This window comes from Podarcis filfolensis (assembly GCF_964270895.1).
Source record: "Podarcis filfolensis genome assembly, chromosome: 2".
Taxonomy (NCBI): Eukaryota; Metazoa; Chordata; class Lepidosauria; order Squamata; family Lacertidae; genus Podarcis; species Podarcis filfolensis.
This window is the reverse complement of record NC_139605.1, coordinates 54,307,561-54,329,978: the sequence shown is the minus strand read 5'-3', so window position 1 is coordinate 54,329,978 and position 22,418 is coordinate 54,307,561. Positions and strand designations below refer to the sequence as shown.

The window sequence follows — 22,418 nt, the reverse complement described above, 5'->3', positions numbered from 1 at the left end:
AGGAGGAGGAGCGAGGAGGCGGGGAGCGCGAGGGATTGTGGGTAGAAGACGGCGAGCTCCCCTTCAGCGCCATTTTGTGGTGTTTGACAGAAGCTGGTGTGGCTACTGCTGTAGCTGTTGCGGTGGCAGAGGCGGCCCTTGGCCCATTTCCCCTCCCCGGTAGGTACCGAAAATCGGGTTTCCGATGCGGAGACGGCTATATAGTCAGTAGAGAAGAACTCGGGAAGAGTCCTTAGTCTGACTTGGGAATAATGAATTAGATTTTTTTTTTTTTTTTGCTCTTCATAAGACTTTTAAGCCGTAACTGGAGCCTCCTACAGCTTCAGAGGCGCCAAAGAGCGAGCGAGAGAGAGAAGAGGCGCCATAGGGAGCCCGGTTTGGGGGGGGGCGCGGAGGTGGGCGCGGCGGTTTGGAGTGCCAACCGTCCGCTTTCTGAAGCAGGGGAAGGCTTAGGAAATGCTTCTTCGGTGGGAAGGAGCTTCAGTTTTAGGTGTCTTTTTAAATGCCTTTCCGTCCCTTCCTCCGAGTCGCCCCCTCCCCTTCATTGCGTTTGTGGCGAACTCCGCATAATTGCTATTGTGGTCCCTATTGTTGGTCGCCGCAGGTGTGGTTGCCTCCTGCGTTTCTCTCTCTCTCTGTCTGCTGCGGAATATCGGCCACCATTAAACGCCGCCCTGTCAGTCAGTCTCTTGCAATGCCCAGCGTGAGGCACCCGTTGTAGAAAGGATACTTCTGGTTTAATTTAACCAAGGCCAGCGTGGCCATTCCGCTTCTCACTTCTCTATTCCTTCCCAACATAAGCGTACCTTAAGAGGCACTTTTTGTGAATATCTAAGTATGTCTTTTAACACCTCTGCAGATAACCCTTTTACAGCGATTCCCTGAGTATCTTGTTACTGTTTTTCTTCTTTGCTGCAGACATAGCATTAGGAGCGAGGGTACTGAAAGCCATTTTTTAGTTCAAAGTACGCTGTTGGAGGGGCATTCATTACTAAGGTGCCTGACCAGGTTTTTGTAGGCTTTACTTTGGAGCCTTGCATTTCTGCACTATGCTTTAAAAATGATCGGTTCGGTGTCTGCGTTGATTGTTTTTTTCTTCTTCTCCTAAATAGACAACTCAATTCACTAGAAGCAGGAACTGAAGGCAAGCCATGGGTTCTGACAAACGGTAGGCAAAAGCAAACATTGAAGTATTACATAATTGTGGCTGCAATTTCAGAGATGTAGATTGATGAAATATGAAAAACACTTTCCCCTGATGTGTTCCAGATCTGTGGTATATGAATGTATCTCTTTAGCAATCTTCAGGCGTTACTTGCATGATGGGAGCATGTGTGGCCAGGGCGGCTGCATGGTCACTTGTTTAGCCCTGCTCCAAGTTGAATAGCCCCTGCTTCTGCCTTTTTGAAGCAGAGTGCCTATTTGCTCTACAGTATAAAAAACCTGGACAGTCAGGGTTCTAAATTGTGTAGGAAGCTTGCATGCACCTCGTTGGATCACACCAAATATCCATCTTGTTCAGCATCTTGTTTTTACAGTAGCCAGCAAAATGCCTGTGGTAGCTTGCAAGCAGCACTTGGTTTTAGCAGCACTCTGCCCACATACGATCTTTGGCAACTGGTATTCAGAGGCATATTGCTTCCAGTGTCATAAATTTGTTTAAATCTTTTTTTAAAGCCTTCCAAGATAGCCCTTATTAGATCTTGTAGGAATGAATTCCATAGTTTTAAATGCTGTGGGGAAAACATTTTTTGTTGTCCAGAATTTTCCCACATTCAGTTTCACTGAATGTTCCCAAGTACTGTGAGAAATGCTTTTCTCTATCCCCCTTCTGCACATCATTCATAATTTGGTACGCCTTTATCAGATCCTCCCTTACTTTCCCTTTTTAAATTTAAAAGGCCCCACATGTTGAAACCTTTCCTCATAGGGGGTTGTTTCATCCCCATGATCATGTTCAATCTCCCTTTTTCAGCTCTACAACCTTTTTAGGAACAGAAGCCATAATTGTACTCCATATTCTGTGTATGGTCAAACCAAAGATTCGTATAACCATATTATGATATTAATAGTTTTATTTTCAGTGACTTTCCTAATGAGCCTTAATATGAAAGTCAGCATTTTCACCGCTGCTGCACAACACACATTTTCATCAAACTATTCTACCTGTTCGGATCCTATATAAACACATGTGAAGTTGGGATATTTTTTGCCCCAATGTGCTTTATTTTACACTTGATTATGTTGAATTGCATTTTCCATTTTAATAGCCATTTACCCATTTTGGATGGATCCTTTTGGAGCACCTTGCAATACTTTTTGTTCTTAACACCTTGAATGATTTGGTGGGATCAGCAAACTTGGTCGCCTCACTGCTCACCACTAGATCCATTCACAACAAAGAAGTAAAATTTCTAGTTACTCTAAATGACAGTGCCCTTGAACAGTTGGCCATGGAAAAGAACAGAAGGGTGGTGACCCCTCTACTTGATCTTTGGCATCCAGCACCTTTTGTGACTTGTAAATGTTATTGAATTGACTACAAACAGTGACCATAATGCTTTCAAATTGAACATACATGTAAGTGAACAATTGCCAAGATAGTCACACTTGACTTCAAAAGAAGAAACTTCACAATGGTTGGGGGGTTGTTCAAAACTATAATAATAAAAGCTCAGCTAAATTACAGGTGAGAATGGGTACCACCAAGCCAATGTAATTAATGAGCAAAGTCAAATAATTATATGGAGTAAGGTTTCTTTAAATAAGTAGAAGTCCTATCCAAATCAGAACAAAAAGGAACACAAACTTGGCAAAAAGAAATGCAAATGGACAGTGAGGGATGGAAAAAAGCACACTGCCCTATGAATTTATGCTGATCCTTTTTTAAAGCCATCCCAGTTGGTAATCACTGCCTCCTGTGGAGAAACACTTTCTTTTGTCCCTTAGTGCAGGGGTCAGCAAGGTTTATCTTGCCTGGGCTGGATCAGTCCCGTGGAGATCCCTCCATGGGTTGGATTGTGGGTGCGCATGAACGCGCCCCCCTGCGATTTTCAGCGCCGTGGAAGCGAGTCACCGCACTGTGGTAGTTTAGTGCGTGGGTGGGCAACTCGGTTCGGGGGCAGCCCATGGACCGGTCAAACGACCTCCATGGGCCGCTTCATGGGCTTCCGGCCCATGGGCCTTAGGTTGCTGACCCTTGCCCTAGTGCCTAAAAAAATCTAAATCCCTCCTATTGTCATCACTTGTCTTATCCATGCATTGAGATTAATCACCTGTGCCTGTCTAGCACATCGAATATGTAGCATTTCAGAGAAAGCTACCTTGAAGTTCTTAGCTTTCAATCTGCAACCAAGCAACCTAGAATACAATCCCTGCTGCAGAGTATATGTCACAAGATGATGGGAGGACCTGTAATCTTTGAGTCTGGTCCTAAACGCACAACCCCTTTCGCCAAATGTCCTTGTGTGTTGATGCTTTCCCTGTATGTGTTCACTTTACACAGGTAAAGTAATAAAAGATGCTTTGATTGTTTTGATGGAAAGGAAGAGTAAAAATGTGTTTAATAAATAAAAGTTTTTTATAAAGCACTTGAACCACTTTTGTGCATGTATTAACATAGAAAAACAGTTGTGTATTTAACATATTAAAGAAATACACAACACTAACACAACTAAAAATTAGCTAATACGTTAGTTACAAGAACCTGAGCAAGAGAGTGTACAATACTTAGGACCCAACTATTTGTATATTTTACCACACCAGTGTAAACAGTAAATAAGGACATATATCCCTGTAAATTTAAATCATCCCTGAAAGCTAACGATTTTGGAGTTCATTTTTTAACAAATAGATTTCTTATTTTTTGTCTTTACAAATGTTAAGTAAAATGCATATTAAGTAATTTTTTAGCATTCTAGCTGTGTCCTAAATACTATAAAAACAAATCCCAAAAGGCAGGTAGGGAATTTGTTTTCCAGTGAAATGCTATTGAGATTTTAAAAGCAGTTAATGTAGCAATCATTTCTACAACTGTGTTGTCTTCTTAAGTAATTTACAGCACAATCCTGTACACATTTTCTTAAGTCCTGTCTCCCCCAAAGCTTATTACCTAGCAATTGGTTTGGGGATTGTAACTCTGAAATCTAAAATCCTGAAGTAACCTTTTATTTGTTAAGTGTAAAACAGCCAAATTCCAACATTTACTTTTTTTATATACATGCAAAAAGAGAGTGCAATTTTCATGCTGTCTTCTATAGCTATTTAGTCAGTCATCAATTAATTTGATTTTTTTTTATAGAGGTAAAAATCACAGGAAAAAATACTTGATTTTTTTTATTTATTTTTTTGCAATTTAACATTAGTTAGGATTTCTTAAAATGAATGTCTCCCTATAAAGTCACAAGTGCATAATAATTCTTATTAGTCAAAGTTGTACCTGAAATTACCCTGGGCCACCTTTATATATTCCTGGGTAGCTCTTTATGAAAAGGGAGAATCACATGCAAATTACAGACAGTGACCATTTTAGGCACATCTGATATGTTTGTGACTGCACACACGTGCATTGCGTTGAACCCAGAAATAATACAAAAAGGGGTGGGGTGTTTGCAGGTTTTTTCAGTGGTGTTTCAAATACCGTATTGGCCTGAATATAAGCCTCACTTTTTCCCCAATTTCCAACCATGAAAAGTTTAAGTGCGGCTTAAATTTGCGACCTTACAAAAATTGGCTTTTATGATATCTCTGCTGAAACAGACATACGGTAAAACAGGTGTGGTTTATATTTGGGCCAATATGGCATATGTGATTTCACTTTAAGGTGCAGTTACTTAGAATGTAGCCCCCACATAATTTGGGAGTTACTTGTATAGCCATGTGTTCTCTCTCTCTCTTTTTAAGCCATTGTACTATGATGCCCCAGTGTGGCTGGGGCTACTTGGGGCTTTATTTGATTGTTTTTTGCATAACCCTGCTGACCCTGTTAAAAGCTTTGCTGATTAATTACATTTTTCAAGCTGTCTGACTTGACCAACTCTTTGTGTAGTGTGAGCAGAACTGAACGGAGCGGAAGATACGGCTCTATCATAGATAGAGATGATCGTGATGAGCGGGACTCCAGAAGTCGTCGACGGGATTCTGACTATAAAAGATCTAGCGAGGAGCGCAGAAGTGACAGATACGATGATTACCGGGATTACGATAGTCGGGATTATGATGGCAGAGATTATGATGGTAGAGATTATGATGGTAGAGATTATGACAGTCCTGAGGTGAGCGTAATGTCTGTGTACATGGAAAGTTTTGAACAGCACATGTTTTAACTTTGGTTACTGTTATGCAGAAATGGGAAACAGGTGGCCCTCCAAATACTCTTGGTTAGCATTTTCCATCATCCTTGACCATTGTCCATTCTGGCTGGGACTGATGGTGATTGGAGAACCTCGACTGTTGGAGGGCTACAGGTTCCTTATCCCTGGCATAATGAGTGTTTTTGTATTGTGCTGTTTCCTGTGTTAATAAATGGTACACTTCCTAGCTTTACTTACTATATGGAGCTCATATGGTCAATATTTTTTCTGGATACTGTAGAAAGTAAATGTTGTATCTCATGTTTCTCAAGCAAAGAAAGGATTGTTTGAATATGGATTGAATGATTTTCACAAGTCCTGATTTTTTTTTAATGGAGAAACTGCTATAGAGTTAGCTTGCTAAAACACATGCTTACTTGGCAGCGAGAGCGTGAACGCGAGCGGCGTAATAGTGACAAATCAGAAGATGGATATCATTCTGATGGGGACTATGGAGAGCATGACTATCGAAATGACATTAATGATGAGAAAGAAAGCAAGACCATCATGTTGCGTGGGCTCCCTATCACTGTTACAGACTATGATGTAAGTAATACTTAACTATTAATACTTAACTATTTAGAATATTTGGATTGCATTAGAATAAATGCTGAAACAGCTTATATAATCTTGAAAAGCACTCAATTTTTAATATTAATAGTTTTTTAAAAAATTAAACTTGCATACAGATTCGCGAGATCATTGAGTCCTGTGAAGGCCCTCGGCCTGCGGATGTGAGGCTGATGAAGAGAAAGACAGGTGAGAGTGTTAACCTATTTTTTTGGCAGTACCTTCCTCTTCCCCAGGCCTAAAACGTTTTCCCCACACCTGCAAGTACAATCAGAATGAAAGGTTTGCCATGGGTAAGGAATTTAGCCTTTTGAAAGGCTATAGATAGTGGAAGAAGCCTTCAGATTTTTATATATTAAAGGGTATGGTAAGTAACACCTACTGTTAATTTGTTTTTAAACTTTAGTAGTTCATTGCATGGTTACCTTTAAACATGGATCCCATTCAGGTGTTAAGGCAGCTTGGTTTCCTTGCCATGGCAAAACAAGAAGCAAATTCAGAGTTGACGTCGCATTTATAAAACTGCTTTGTCATGAAGTAATGAAGCAGTTGGAGAGAGATTCACCTGTTTTAAAGGAACTGACTAACACAACTATCCCGTCTATATCTGAATGCTGTCTCTAGGTGTAAGCCGTGGTTTCGCCTTCGTGGAGTTTTATCACTTTCAAGATGCTACCAGCTGGATGGAAGCCAATCAGGTTGCTTCACTCACAAAGTCTAGATTATTCCTGAAAATGGAACAAGTCTGTACAGTTTTTAAAAAGGAATAAATGAAAGGCTGAAGGAGTGGTTTGTTCCAAAACCATGACTTCCTAAAGATTAAAAGCTTTGTATATGTTAAAATTTTCGAAATGTGTTATAGTGCTAGAGAGCCCCAGTAGATTTGCCAAACTGCCTGTTATAAAACCAGCAGATTACTATTCTGATAATAACGTAGCATTTTACCTGACTGATTTGGTCTCTAAACATTATTTCCATAGTAACTTCTCAAGTTTCAAACCATACAGGCTTTTCTGAATGCAGTAATACTGTATGTGCTTTATGCTAGCACTAGCTGTGAAAGGGCAGTCTATTAAACTGCAGCTGCACTTTTATAGTAACGCATGTGCCTTTTCAATATGACTTAACAAATGAAAGTGGAACATTGTGTAATCAACAAATGTAATCAACATGTAATCAACAAAAAATTGTAATTAAAATAATAGTGAAATATCTCCCTGCTTATTTCCAGTGCATTGGTATGCTTCTGGATTACTAATACTTCAGTTTTTCATAGCAAAACTTCTCTCCCACTGAATTGCTGTTAAGCTAGACCTATGCAGCTGGTGGAGATATTAAAAATCTATAAAGAGCAGAAATACAATTATTGTGGCTTAAAAACAAGATTGAAAATGCTGAATTTTTCCACTTCTGACATCCAATAACCAGAAGTATAATGAGTATTTCTCTGGACTTCAAATCATGGGCAACCACCACAACACTTAAGCTGAAAGAGTACCTAATCCTTGCATGCATTAAATGACTTTTATGGTGTTCATAGCATGCATTGGTGGCACAGATGGGTGCCTGAATTAACATTAACTGGATTTACTAGTAAACTCTGCACAATTTTTGACATATACAAAGCTATATCAGTATTCATCTTACTGAATAAATTTCAAATTCACTCCAAAAAATAACCACACATCCTCTAGCATTAGGGAAAAGTAGTCAAGTCTCCCCAGTGGCCCTGATGCTAACTGTCAGACAAACATGATTTAGTGTAAATATGCCAGCAACTTGTGTGTGCATAACCCAGTTTGTTCTGGGTCCTTCAACCTTCCCCTTACTTGCCTACTCTAGCAATAAAAGGATGAAATCTGCACCCTATAAGTTTCTTCATGCCATTTATATTTAGAACTTTATTTTCTGACGTAATATTTTAGCTAAAAATTAGGTTTAACATACACATCTTGACATACTTAAAGGTGCATCTCTCTGAATGAATAGCTGTTAATGGCTTACAGAAATTAGGGGAGGGATAGGGGAACTATGTATATGTAGGAATCAATAAAGTTTAAGTTGAGAAACTTGGCTTCTTCGTATACATTTAAGCAGCTAATCGTTTATAGCGTCAATCTAACTTTGAAGGGGCACTGAGAGCAAAATGAACTGGTACCCTATTGTGAAATTTCAGTAGCATTGTAGTTATTTGAAGAAAGCTACTGTCTGAAGAATGCAAATTTCTTACACAAGCTTTTATGTGAACCGATGAATTAGTCAAAAAAGATTCATACTGAACGTGTGTTCAGTTCATGACCTTTTGTTCAGCCTCCAGGAAGCTAACCAGGGTCCTCTTGGGAGAAATTACTGTACTTTCAAGGGGCGCTTCATGAAGAAAGCAACTGAAAACAATCCATTTGTTTTGAAGTTTTAAAATTCTAGGGTGTTTGGAGTTGGGAAAGAAGTGAAGCAATCACTTGACAATATTTTTAAAAGCGTGTTGCTATGCCAGTAGGACTCGGTCTCCTTTGAGACATTTCCTGGTTCCATGTCAGCGCTTAGTTTTGGCAGCTTGATCAACACTCCCTGATTTCGTTTACTTTTACTGCACATCCCATTTTCTTACTGCCCGTGTCCTGCAGGATTGAATGGGCAGAGTGTAGGAGGCGGTGGTTGGTTCTCTACGTCCTCCCCATATGTTGTCCATTTAATTCATGAGCACTGAATCCTCCGAAGTGTGCTCTGCCATGGGAAAATGGACATCTGTGCCGTGATACAGGAATAACTAAATGTGCTTTTTTTGCAGAAAAAACTGTTGATTCAAGGGAAACAAATCGCAATGCACTACAGTAATCCCAGGCCTAAATTTGAAGACTGGCTTTGCAACAAGGTAAAGCAATGTTTCACATCTTTCCTAGTTGCTCTTTAACTTCATTAATCATTATTGACTACACCCATGGAAGTGACTTAAATTTTAGTAACATTTAAAATTCAGAGTTATTACAGCAAAATCTAAATAAATTATAAGGCTTGTCACAAACAAGTACAAACAGTTCAGCAAGAATATACATACCCAGGGAATGATCTGAAGGTGTGTGAGGCCATTCCTTGCTGAAGCTAAGCAGGTCTGTGTCTAGTATTCAGTGCCTGGTTTGGTGACTTTTCTGGGAACCACTAGTGTACTTCCCTGGGTTCCACATTGGAAGAAAAGCAGGAGATAAATATGAGAAAATAGAAAGGTTAACAAACTTTAAAGGCAAAAGCCACTGATTATTGGCTTCATGTAGAGATGGTACAGTGTTCTAAAACGATGAGAAATTCTGTGTGTTTTCTCTGCTCTTAATGCACGTTCCAGGGCTATAGACCCATGCAGCTGATGGAACTGTAAGCTCTAGCTCTTCTCAACACTGAACAATGTTTACTCCAAATTCAGTGATTCTGTAATATTTCAATAGAAAGATTGGCATTGCCAAGAAAATGCTATAGAGGATAGGCTAGTTTATTTTATAGAGGCTACTTGCAGAATTGCTATTTGTGTGAACAGATAAAGTTTGTTGAGACTGGTATCTGAAGGCTGCAGATTATGATTATATGTGGTAACAGTTTCACTTTAAATTAATTGGTATAGATGTGGTATGCTACAGCAAGCTTCATCAGCTGAATGATCTAAAAATGTAATGGATTTGTTTGTTTGTTAGTGCTGCCTTTACAACTTCAGGAGGCGTCTAAAATGCTTCCGTTGTGGAGCAGATAAATTTGGTAAGTTCTATTTGAGTAACTTAAACTAAAGATATTTTTATTTCACAATTATAAATTATGCATGTTATTCTTACTCTGACATAGTAGAGGCGTCTTGATGTAACAACCTAAGTTACTGCATGATTAAAATTATTTTTTCTGATTTGCAATAAAGATTCAGAACAGGAGGTACCACCTGGAGGACCAGAGGCTGTTCAGTCTGTAGACTACTACTGTGATAGTGAGTAAAGTCTCAAGTCTTCTCATATACTGTGGGATTGGTCGGCCAAAGTGTGTGTTGCAAGACAAAGTCCATTTCCTGCCAAGATCCCCATAGATTTGATTCAGTATTTTCATTTTCATTTCAGAAGAGTAGACCATAGGGCAGAAATCCAAGGTGCTGAAGCACAGTAACCCAGAGATTTATAAGAAGTATTGATGTCGTTTTAGCTCAGGACACTTGAAACCCAAATTTAGCCCTCACAGCTGTTGCAGGGCTTTCTTTACCCCATTCTTTTCCCCGCCTTCCTCAGTCTTCAAGCATGTTTTTCTCTGTTGATGTTTTTTAAACTGATCTTTCTCTACCACCACTCTAAGAGCACATACTCCTCTGCTTCCCCTCCTTAGTACATTACTCTTCTTTTTCTTTTTCATCATGGCTCAAGTTTCAAAATGTTCTCAGATTTCAAAAAGCTTTGTAATTTTGTAAGCTATTCTTGGTAAATAAATTTTCTAATTATGAAATGTTGAGCATAATAAAACATTTTGGCACTTTGAGAATTGGTTTTCTCTGTTTTCCCTTCACTCACTGCCTCTCCCTCCCCTTTTTGGGTCCCTTTCTGTAGACAAGAACTCTCCCCCCCTCATTGTTTCCTCCCGTGCAATCATGTCATTTCCTATAAGACTTGATTCTCTTTATTGGGTTCTTCCTGCTCCCCATTCTTAGTACATATAGGAAAGGCCTCCTATCTAGCTTTATATTTATATTAAGAAGTTCTAACATACAGGCAACAACCGATTTATGTGATTCCAAGGGACACACACCCGCCCCAGAAATCGCTAGAAAAGGGGGTGGGGCAAGCTTATACACACTCCACCACTGTGTACAATAACCCAGAACACAACTCCCACATAAATCAGGGGTTGCTTGTACTCATATTTAAAACTACATCTTACTAATGTATTCCTGTGATAGTGAGTGTAACATATAAATGACTAGGTTATATTCATATACCTTAGGTGTTATTACAAAATATTAATACAATATTTTTTAATTTATGAATTTGGTGTGTTCTTACACTTAAAGGGTAATATATGGAGCATCTTGTAATAACTTGTTATTTGTTCTCCTAGCTCTTATTCTCAGAAACATAGCCCCTCACACAGTAGTGGAATCGATCATGACAGCGCTATCACCATATGCTTCACTGGCAGTAAATAACATTCGACTTATTAAAGACAAACAGACCCAACAGAATAGAGGCTTTGCTTTTGTACAATTGTCTTCAGCAATGGTGAGAACATACTTTATTTCACTTTGAGACTGAATTTCGTATATGGTCACTGGAAAAAAGTAAAAGTATTCCAGTTCAGTGAGATGTGCAGCATCTTGAGCAACCGCACCTTCTCTAGCTTTGTAGAGGTAGTGGAATTAAAGCAACTTTTGGAGGATCATCTTATTGAAGTACCACATTTATGGCTTACATAGTACTAGATGAGTGGGCAAGACACTTCTTAAATGTGGTGAGAAGGGTACAGCGTTTGGTCATTTTATCAGTCAAAGGCATTGTATCAGGCCATTAATACTCATAATAGGACAAAATCTTGTGTAAAGGTATGTAGCCCACGTGATGTGCCTGCCTAGCTCAATGCCCTTCTGAGCAATAATTTTGTGTTTTAATTTGAGCTTTGTCCAATACCTGTAATTTCTTTCTAGGATGCTTCTCAGCTGTTGCAAATTTTGCAGAGTCTTCAGCCACCTCTTAAAATAGATGGCAAAACAATTGGTGTGGATTTTGCCAAGAGTGCCAGGAAGTGAGTTTCATTAACTGCTGCTCTTTCATATTTAAAATGTATGTCAAATTTTCTCCAAATGGTAAATAATTGGAAATTGGTATTGCTGCTATATTTGCAAATGTCAGTGATAAAACAAATGAAAAGGTGTTTTGAAGCTTTTTATGATAGCAGGTTGTCTGTGAAATGTTCTTAGATGTTTTTCTTGTTTTTAGGGATTTGCTTCTCCCAGATGGTAATCGTGTCAGTGCTTTCTCTGTTGCTAGTACAGCCATTGCTGCAGCCCAGTGGTCATCAACCCAGGTAGGGGATCTGAGTCTAAAATTGATTGTTGTAAATGACCTTGCTTTATTCCATCAATTTAAGAGCCATCTAAGCAGCCTTTGTGTTTGGTTTGGTTTGGTTTATTTACTTTACCATATCCTTTAATTTATAGCCTCAAAGTGGAGAAGGTGGAGCAGTTGAATTCAACTACCTCCAGCTGGGACAGGATGGCTATACCCAGTACACTCAGGTACGTATGACTAATATTATCTTAGGTTCACAAGTGAACGGAAATAAGTTGTCAGAAAGTTTCCTCTCTTTTCCCACCCACTCCAAAAAGCCCATCCAGGGCTATGAAATGGGGGGCAATGAGCTTCTGGGAGGATAATGAATCATCCCAAAATCGGATTGGGCTCTTCCCCAGTTTTTTTTTTTTTTTTTTTGCAGTTAAGCTGAACCTTAGACAGCATCATCTATAAGATTCCCCAACCCTCCAGGAGGCAGAAAACATCATCATTATTATGCATTTCTTTTCTATACCACTTTATATTTTAAACGAGGGGGAATCTCAAAAGCTGTTTACAACACATTAAAACATCAAATAAAACAATCCAGAATCAAACATTACTGAAGAAAGTCAAAGTATACATTCAAAACAACATAACAGGAAACTGAAGATTTCAAAATAAAACATTACAAAGGCAGTAAACCACAGAATGCAAATGTAATGCAACAAAAATATCTTAAACATTTCGTAAGAAAACATTGCTAAAGGAAGTCAAATGTAAAATGCACATTTAAAACAGCATAATTAATAAGAGAATATCTTAAGCATAGAACGCATCCTGCCAAGTGTGGTTCATGGTGGGTGGTAGCTGTAGCAGCTCAGGCCTGATGACCCAGGGTCTGCACTAAAGAGAGAACCAAAATGGTCTCCAACCTCTTCAGCAGCCTCAGCTTTTTGTAGCTGGAGTCAGTCAAGGCCCACCCTCCCAAAGCTGGGTGGAAAAAATTCCACAGGGCAGGGAGCATGACTTCCAGGACTTTTCTTCTATAAATTTATTTCTGTTAAGAGCCAAGCCTGTGTATTTATATTATGTACCACACAAGTAATTTTGTCTTAATTCTTTGCATAGTGTTCACAGGATTATCAGCAGTTTTACCAGAATCAAGCAGGAACATTGGACACAGATACAGCTACAATATCAGGTAACAGTTTCCTCTTCCTATTACTGTCGTAAAATTCTACTTACCCATGTTCCTGTGCAAGAGCTGTATGGAATACTCAGTGCTGGTCTCTGCATTCAGTAGAGTGGCGTACAAGGGTAAACGATGAGTTTGTGCATTTGAACAGTCTAGAAAATCTAAATGCTCTAGTTCAGGCATGGCCAAACTTGGCCCTCCAACTGTTTTGGGACTACAATTCCCATCATCCCTGACCACTGGTCCTGTTACCTAGGAATGATGGGAGTTGTAGTCCCAAAACAGGTGGAGGGCCAAGTTTGGCCATGCCTGCTCTAGTTGAGTAACAAAGTGCTATTGTAGTTTTTCAGATTGCTTTGCTGAACTTTTAATAACTCTATTGCCAGGTACTCCAGTGACAAGTGCTACTACAGCAGCTGTTGTTTCCCAGAGTCCTCAGTTATATAATCAACAGAACAGCTCTCCCGATTCTCCGGTAAATATAATCTGTATTCTGTTGGAGTGAGATTTTATCTTAGAATAATTTGGAAGGTACATTTGGCTGAAAGATATTGATGTGGCTTAGTAAAGCTTGCATGTATAAAGTCCATTTTGGAAGTATTGACCTGTATATAGTATACTGAATAGGTTCATTTAAGGCAGCCTTCAAGATCTAGTGAACTCCAGATGTTTTGAACCTCAGCTTCAGTTAACTGCTTTTGGCCATGCTGATTTGGCTGGTGGGAATTGTAGTTAAAAAACAATTTGGAGGGCACCAGGTTGAGGGGGACTGAGTGTAAGTTTTTTATGTTAAGTTACTGAACAGTTGCAACTTTTAAAGATCCTGTTTTTAAACCCCCCCCCCCATAGACTCAAGTAGCACAGCCAGGCACTAGTGCGCAGGTGCCATCAGCATCTTCAACTGGCGTGGTCCCTGGCACCAAGTATGGTAAGCAAACTTCCCTTCCAATGATCAAAATAGACAGCAGTTTACACTCATATGTATTGATAGTGCTCATTTTTAGAACAAAAGTAACCATGTGGGTAGGATGAACTTGTTTTTAATCGGCTGTAGTGTTTTCCTGAAGTGAGAATATCCAAGACCTTTGGGGGTTGGGAGGCAAAATGAAAGGGCAAAGGCACTGCTAGAAGGAAATGAGTGATACAGAAAACAGGTAAAGGGGAGTTGAGAACAATTATCAGAATTGCTATGAGCAGAATTCCAGATGATGCCTGTGGGTGTCTCAGACCTAGGATTGATCGAGACTAGCTAGTTCATTATGAGCAAGTTGGCCAGACAACTGCTGCTTTATCATATTTACTGTTGCGATTTGTGGTTTTCTTGACATCTACTAAGTAATGGTGATTTAACACACGCAGATAATAATAGCTCACATTTCTAAATTTTCAGCTGTTCCAGATACTTCTACATACCAATATGATGAATCATCAGGTTTCTATTATGATCCTGTAACGGGGCTCTATTATGATCCAAACTCCCAGGTAAACAGTGCTCGCAGCTCTTTTTAACTAAAAATAACATGGGGTCATAACCTGTGCCAAATCGTACATACCTTTTGGAAACAGAGTGTCAGAGTAATCTGTTTCCCAGGCCTTGAACAGTTACTGTCAGTGGAGAGTACTGTGGTAGAAGTACCAATTGTCCAACTTGGTATTAATTTGCAGTAGTGACATGTGCATTCATGCATGTGCTGTTCACAGGCTGCCATATAGCCATTTGATTGGTATGTCTTTCAAATCTTTGGTATTATCTGACACAATCTGAAGAAGTGTGCAGGCACATGAAAGCTCATACCAATAACAAACTTAGTTGGTCTCTAAGGTGCTACTGGAAGGAGTTTTTTTATTTTATCTGAAACAATGTTTGCACAGACAATATTTCAGAAAATCAGGCTGCATAGGGAGTTTCTCCGTTGATTAATAATGTGAACCCATAACAATCCAAATTTAACTCAAACTTGTTCTTGGTTTTGGTATCTGTCTCTACACGAGTTGCATATGAGGAAATTTATTTTTTTGAAAGGTAACTTGATGTATAGGATATAAATATGAATTCATACAGATTTCCCCCCCCTCAGTACTACTACAATGCGATAACACAGCAGTATCTTTACTGGGATGGTGAGAAAGAGACCTACATGCCTGCAGCAGAGGGTACATCTTACCATCAGAATAATGCATCTTCCACAAAAGAAGGGAAAGAGAAGAAAGAGAAGCCCAAGAGTAAAACAGCTCAGCAGGTGATGATCAGAATGACAGCTTTAATTGATAAAATCAAAGTTTGCATGTTTGAACACAAAACACTCTTTTTACTTCAATCACGTAATGAAAATTGCATGTCTTATTAACAGTATTAAGTGAAAAACTGGATAGCTTAAAAGTATTTGGCACCATAAGCAGGCAGGTGTGGTTACATGTTTACACTATCAGTGGGTCCCAATATGCTCAAATCACTAACAGGATGACACCTCTCGTGAACCTAGGCAATTTAGTAATATAACCTTTAAATGACGAACTAAACACTTAAGTTGGTTATGTAAAGATTTTCAAATACATGTCTTTTCACACTAGTTTGATAACTCATTTGACAAAATTGAGTTGCATGTGAATAACCTGAAATCTATAGGTGCGGAAAATGTTGTATTGTATGCAGATACTAAATTTGATTTGTTTTATTGGTATAGACTTAATTTATGTCAATGTTTTCCTATTTAGATTGCTAAAGACATGGAACGTTGGGCTAAGAGTCTAAACAAACAGAAGGAGAACTTCAAGAATAGCTTTCAGCCTCTGAATGCAAGGGAGGAAGAAAGACGAGAATCTGCAGCAGCTGATGCTGGCTTTGCTCTGTTTGAGAAAAAGGTAACGGTTGGTAGGATTTAATATCTTAAAAGGATATTGTATACACTTTTTGGGCTTAACAGTTCTTTCTTTCTTCAGGGTACCTTGTCTGAGAGACAGCAGATAATAACAGAAGTTATAAAGAATGGTGGTGAAGATGATAACCCACTGAAAGTGAGTGAATAGAAACTTGCACTGACATTAGTGTTGTTTAAGGTTTTTGTTAACTTGCCTAATTCATAAATAAGTTTTGGCGAGTGCTTTCTTTGAGCTGTGAAACACGTGTTCTTTTTGTGATGGAGCAAGAATCAGAATTGATTTTTTTTGCAAGCTTATATTTAGTGGTCAGTCTTATTTCAGCTAAACATGTTAATTAATTAGGCTTCCGTGTCCTTTATGCAATAATTTAGAAGTTTGCAGACAGAGGTACTGAAAATAGGAAGGAGTATTTTGGGACCCTTTTAATCTCGAGTTGCAAAAGGGCTGTTGGCCATTGTGATGAAACTTTGTTGGTCTTAGCTGGGAAACTGATCTTTACAGTAACTCCTTTCTTTTTAGGGTGTTCCTTCTAAAAAGGAAGTAAAGCAACACCTGAGAGTTATGGGATATGGGACATTCAGTAGAGTTCTAATCTTGTCAGGGAAACAAATGCAATTTACACGTTCATAGGGTGCCTCTTTGTCAGGCATGTTGAGCTGTAGAACAGCAGTGGCCTGAGGTTTCCTATATCAACCCTCTAGTAGCCTGGTAGAGCCCATAACAATCTACTGTCTATCACCTGCCCTTTAGTGTGATAGAACTTGGCAGCTTGTATTTATTGGGCTAAAATGACATTACTCCTCTTCCAGCGTGGATTGGTGGCTGCTTATAGTGGAGACAGTGATAATGAAGAGGATTTCTTGGAAAGGCTGGAAAATGAAGAAGAAAAACTAACAGACTGGAAAAAAATGGCCTGTTTGTTATGTAGAAGACAGTTTCCAAATAAAGAAGCTCTAGTCAGGCACCAACAGCTCTCTGATCTTCATAAGGTAATCAACTTCTTCAAACAATAAACTCAATATTGCAGAATTTTATAGTTGCCACCCAAAATAACTGAATATCAACTTGTTCTCTTGGCTTGGCGTGGGGGCGGAAGCATGGAAAGTGGTCAAGAGGATTCTAGACAAGTGGAGAGTTTCTCTTTTCCTTCTGTAGTTCGAACCTTGTTGTCTTAATTATAGTTACTTATATCTCACCTACTAAGTAATACTAAACTCCATTTTAAAAAGCACAATAAGCGATATCAACATAAAAAATGTTAGTTTTTTTTCCACAGGGTAGTTGATGATAGAATGGCTCTGGCTTTGTGGGGTGGGGGGCCGTGTGAGCTGGAGCGCACTCTTAATATTACTATGCCTGTCTATGTCTCCTGTTGGGATACTTCCCACAGGGTTGTATCCCACATGATTGGGGGGGGGGCACAAATTTTGTCTGTCTTTTTAGATACACAAAATAGTATGTGGCATTGAGCTTCTCACTTGCAGTCTTTTATTACTTATGGATATTGCTTGTTAGGAATAAAACCGTGAGGTAGTCTTAAATCAGAAAACGTTTTTTTAAAAAATAGCTTCCTGTGCCAGTCTCAATTATTCAATTTTGATTATTGTTTTTTCCTATAAAGCAAAACATGGACATCTACAGGAGATCGAGACTATCAGAGCAAGAGCTCGAAGCCTTGGAAATGCGTGAGAGAGAGGTAAGTGGTATGTAAACAAGACAGTAGATTTTGAGGTGTTCATTCAGCCCGCAGGCAACCATTCCACAAGCATTCTGTTGCGATCCCCAAGATTTGGGTTAATTCTATTGCTTTCAAAAAGAAATTGGAATGATAGAAATGCAAACTATGGTTCTCAAACATGAAATAAGTAAAAGATGGGAAGTCCTGGATTGAAACTTCGTAGTTTCAAGGGGAAGGAATATATCTTGCCAACCCCTGACATTTAGGAGCTTCCAGTGTCCTAGTTTTCTGCAACACAGAAAAAAATACATCTCGTTCACATGTGTCTTTTGGGGTGGGGAATAAAGATTTTAGATCAACTAGTTATGTAGCCAAAATCTGCAGAATGATTGCCATTCATGTACTTTATGTATTAACTGTTGCAATCTGGTTCAGAACTTTTGTTGTGCCCCCTTTATTTTGTCAGTGTTAAAAATGGGCAACAATTCTTAATTCTGAAAGTAATTCAATCCAGTAGCAATAGAGTAGGATCAGTCTGTATGATGTGCACCCGTTCTTTCTCTTTTTCTCCACTGTTTGGATATTGTACTTGACTCTCTTGCATTCTATGCTGCCTGCATCAATAGATGCCACATTGTTTTGCTACTTAGAAGCAGAAGGGTACTAGAGTATGTGCTGGGGTTGACAATGAGTTCAGAAGTTGATGAAATTGATATAATTTCAGATGAAATACAGAGACAGAGCAGCTGAAAGACGTGAGAAATACGGCATACCAGAGCCACCAGAGCCAAAGCGGAAAAAAGTGTTCGATGCAGGCACTGTGTATGTATTTGAAATACTTTACCATTTTACATTTAAATTAAATTCTCTAAATTTTCCTTAGTTTAACTGTGTGTTTGTTTTTTAGGAATTATGAACAGCCCACAAAAGATGGCATTGACCATAGTAATATTGGCAACAAAATGCTTCAAGCTATGGGCTGGAGGGAAGGTTCAGGATTAGGAAGGAAATGTCAAGGTATCACAGCCCCCATTGAGGTAAGCAGGGAGGAGTTGTATGTGGTTATCATCCTAGATAGTTGAAAAGTGGTTTAAAAATCTGAATTACACTTAAGTACACAATCTTAAACATGCCCACGCTTCTATCTCTCTTGAATGGAGGAGAGATGCTCAGAACAAGTGTGGCAGTGACAGATTTAGGTGACTTTTTCCCATTGGGGGACACACTTGCTCACACCATTTTGTGCTCCTGTTTCTTTATGCTTTTATGGATGTGACAGCCATTTTGTGTTAACCACGGCAGATGTTTTCTGAATAACACTCATGGCACTTTCCAAATGTGCCCACTGGCCCAAAAAAAGGTTGCTGAATTGGGACAGCATACCTGAGGAATATTTTTTGGGGGGGGGGTGGATCATACTTGCTTGGCTAAAAAGTGAGTTTAAATTATTTTTCAGAGGTGGGGTGTTCTTCTCCCATTGAAACTTGTGATGAATGAAACGTAACTTCTGTGGTCATGTTTGTTTTGCTGCTACTAAAATACCTGTGTTTCTTTGCAGGCTCAAGTGAGAATGAGGGGAGCTGGGCTAGGAGCAAAAGGTAGTTCTTACGGTGTCTCTACAGCAGACTCTTACAAAGATGCAGTACGGAAAGCTATGTTTGCTCGATTCACTGAAATGGAATAAGCACCGTCCATCTTGGAAGCAGAAAAGCATGAAACATCTCACCCTATTTTTCCCCAAACAGACTGTTAAAAACCTTATGACCTTGGAGGCATTGCAGTTACTTTAGTTATGGCTTGAGGTTAACTACTTCTAGTTTCAGGATTTCCATTAATTCCAGCGTGTAATGCTTCTCTTTGTGGATCATAAAACACAAAGCACCACAGCTTCATGTTGGAAGAACCATAACTAGATTAAAAGGGGGTGCTGGATCTTTATACATTTTTGTATATAGTGTAAATTTATGTGTCATGCTATTAAATTTGTGTAGTCAAAAACCCACACCTGTCCTGTGGAGCAGTTGAGGAAGTGTTAATGTGATTTTACACTGTTATACCTGCCTACTTTGTACTGTTTCTCATTTTTGGCAAAACTTTCCTGTATATTTTGTAAGATATGTCTTTGTATAGTTTTTTTTTGAAGATTTTGATTATAGATGCCAGTCCAGGCTTCTTTCAAGAAGAAATAAAGCCTAAACCAAATTTTGTTTCTCAGCGGGGAAAGTTGATTTGTGGCAAAGAATAAGTGACAATGTCTAACTACCTGTTTGCTGATGATAACAAATAGATAAAATACCTTTGGTCCTGCTCTGAAGTATTGAGAAAAGGATGTATGTATGTATGCAAAAAATGGCACCTACTGCCCTAGTTCCCATGACACCAGCAGCCCTGTTGACAACACTAACCAAGTTATTTGAGCTCTTATCACATAATTGGGGTTGTGTTACGGGAATATATCCATCTGGGGATTAACAAATAAGAAAGATTTAGGAAGACTGCAAGTGTGCCAGCAGAACTCCAGTAAAAAAAAAGGGGGGGGCCGGATCCTATGCCCAAGCAACTATATAGCCAGTCCCCTATTGCCACATCAATTTCCTTTCCTTCCTAGTATGGGATAGTGGTTTCTCCTACCTTCTCTGCTCCTGATTGATGGTTTTTCGCTTTCTTTGCTTTATTCTCACATCTTGTTTCTCTGGATTGTCTCTCTCGGTTCTGTTTCTCCACTTCTGGTGGCTTTGGCAAGAAAGCATTCCTCCTGAATAAAGATACAAGCAAGTGTAAAGTGCATTGGAGAGTTATTAAACTGAATGCTAGAGCTGCAGTCGTGCAGTTCACTTCAACAGGGGATTCCCTAGCCCCTGAGCATGGCTAAGAGCTTTATTCAGTTGCTGTCTGTAGAATCCCTAATGCATTCTTTAGGAAGCCAGCACAAATAGGCTGGCTACAGATGCAGTAGGCGATTTGGACTTCAGCAAAGGGCAGAATTGCTCCGCTCCTTAAGTGAGTAGTTGGTGTTGGATGGAGGATCTACTGGAGCATCCCTCTAAATTCTAATAGAAGGCTTCTGCGTGGACCTTTTTGCCTAGTGAGGTTCCCTCCAGGTGTTGTATCCTTGCAGAGAAGCACAAGCCAGAGTGCAGCAGGCAGCTAGCTGCCAGTCTTTTCTCTATTCCCTTCTTTCCTTCCCATGGAGATGGAACTGCTTGGCCTTTGTATGATACTACCTTCAATTATCTAAAAGACTCTCACATGGAGGATGGAGCAAGCTTGTTTTCTCCTTCAGAGACTATAGAGTCTGAACCAGTGCATTCAAGTTACAAAACATGAAATCCTGTAGGAATTACCTTTCTGTGAGAGCCGTTTAAGAGACATGAGAGGTGGTGTTCTCCCCTTGGAGGCTTTTAAGCAGAGGTTGGATGGCCACCTGTCATGTAGGATTTCGTTGAGATTCCTGCATTGCCGAGGGCTGGACTAGATTACCCTCTGGGTCCCTTCCAACTATGATTTATAATCTGAATTGAAGTAGTGCCCTAGGCCAAGTTCTACCTACATACCTTAGAGTAGGTCCTGCCGCATCAGAGTCAGATTGTCAATCCCGGTTCCAATTCAACCTCACCCTTCCCAGTGATGACATCCTTTAGTCGGTGGCTCAAGCACCCTGTCTCAGGAAGGGAGAGGTTGCAGGAAACCAGGGGAGTAGAGCACTCTTGTGCTCAGGTCCTGCTTGCAGGTTTCCTACAGGCATCTCGTCGACCACACTGAGAACAGGATGCTGCGCCAGATCAGCCATTGGCATGATCCAGCAGACTCTTCTAGTGTTACGAGATTCGCTTCTGAAGAGGATTTCCGTGGCAGAGGCCTGTCTTGGCAGGTCTGGTAGGGTCAGTTGACTGAGAATGGAGCTGTCAGAAACAATGGCACAGCAGCCACGTCTTCCTGCGTCTCATGTTTGCCCATGTGGATAACATCCATCAGGGCCCATCGGGGGAGGAGAGAAGAGAACTGGGTCTCTGTTAAGTGGACCCTTGCTGGATCAGACCACAGTCCTGTTACAGGAGCAGACTGTTTTGCACACCAGCAGAAGTTCCTGCAGAGTTTTCAGAGGCAGTCCCACCTACAGCACCTTGCAGTAATCTAAAAGGGAGGTTACTAAGGCATGGATTATTCTAGCTAGGTTACATGTGAGGGCAGGGGCAAAGTTCTCATTATCAACCTAAACTGCTAAAAAGTACTCTGTGCTAGTACCTTAGGTGGCAAAAGATGCAACACCGCTCCCCCAGAGTTAGGTCTGATAGTTTTGAGGAAGCATAACACCCAGAAGAGGCTGAACACCACTCACTGGGTACACAAAACGGGGGTCAGCTCCTCTTTCCAGTTTGGGGCATATATTATTTGGGTAGCTGTGGTAGCGTACATGTTTTTTGTTTTTTGTCTTTCGGCACCTCTTCAAGTACACCTAAAAGAAAAGCTGGGGTTTTTAAAACATATTTTTAAACATATTAAAAACATATTTTAAACATATTTTTTCCAATTCATTATAAATCATTTCCCAGAAGGTTTTTGCAACCTTACAAGATCACCACATATGAAAAAGTTTCCTTCTTTCTCTTTACATTTCCAACATATATTGGATTCAGACTTACACGTTTTTGCCGGCTTGCTAGGCGTCAAATACCATCGATACATCACCATGTAGTTTTCTTTTAAAGTGTAGCATGCTGTAAATTTTAAATCTTTCC

At 39.7% G+C, this 22,418-nt stretch overlaps 1 protein-coding gene across 1 annotated transcript; it reads left to right on the top strand.

Moving 5' to 3' along the window:
- Positions 1-20: 20 nt before the first annotated feature.
- Positions 21-19,881, top strand: RBM5 (RNA binding motif protein 5). The gene is made up of 25 exons (XM_083603326.1): positions 21-159; positions 1,113-1,168; positions 5,048-5,273; positions 5,736-5,897; positions 6,041-6,110; positions 6,546-6,619; positions 8,710-8,793; positions 9,602-9,662; positions 9,817-9,882; positions 10,995-11,155; positions 11,578-11,675; positions 11,870-11,957; positions 12,091-12,168; positions 13,055-13,127; positions 13,508-13,596; positions 13,971-14,049; positions 14,512-14,603; positions 15,200-15,361; positions 15,837-15,983; positions 16,062-16,136; positions 16,811-16,990; positions 17,623-17,697; positions 18,404-18,501; positions 18,587-18,716; positions 19,238-19,881. Exons 2-25 carry the CDS (start codon positions 1,152-1,154, stop codon positions 19,361-19,363), a joined length of 2,511 nt encoding a protein of 836 aa, XP_083459452.1. The 5' UTR covers positions 21-159; positions 1,113-1,151; the 3' UTR covers positions 19,364-19,881.
- Positions 19,882-22,418: the final 2,537 nt, after the last annotated feature.

Coding starts and splice junctions, on each gene's coding strand:
- RBM5 (XM_083603326.1), top strand. Junction 13,597..13,970: donor ACAGCTCTCCCGATTCTCCG/GTAAATATAATC, acceptor CCCCCCCCATAG/ACTCAAGTAGCACAGCCAGG. Junction 18,502..18,586: donor GTGTTCGATGCAGGCACTGT/GTATGTATTTGA, acceptor TTTGTTTTTTAG/GAATTATGAACAGCCCACAA.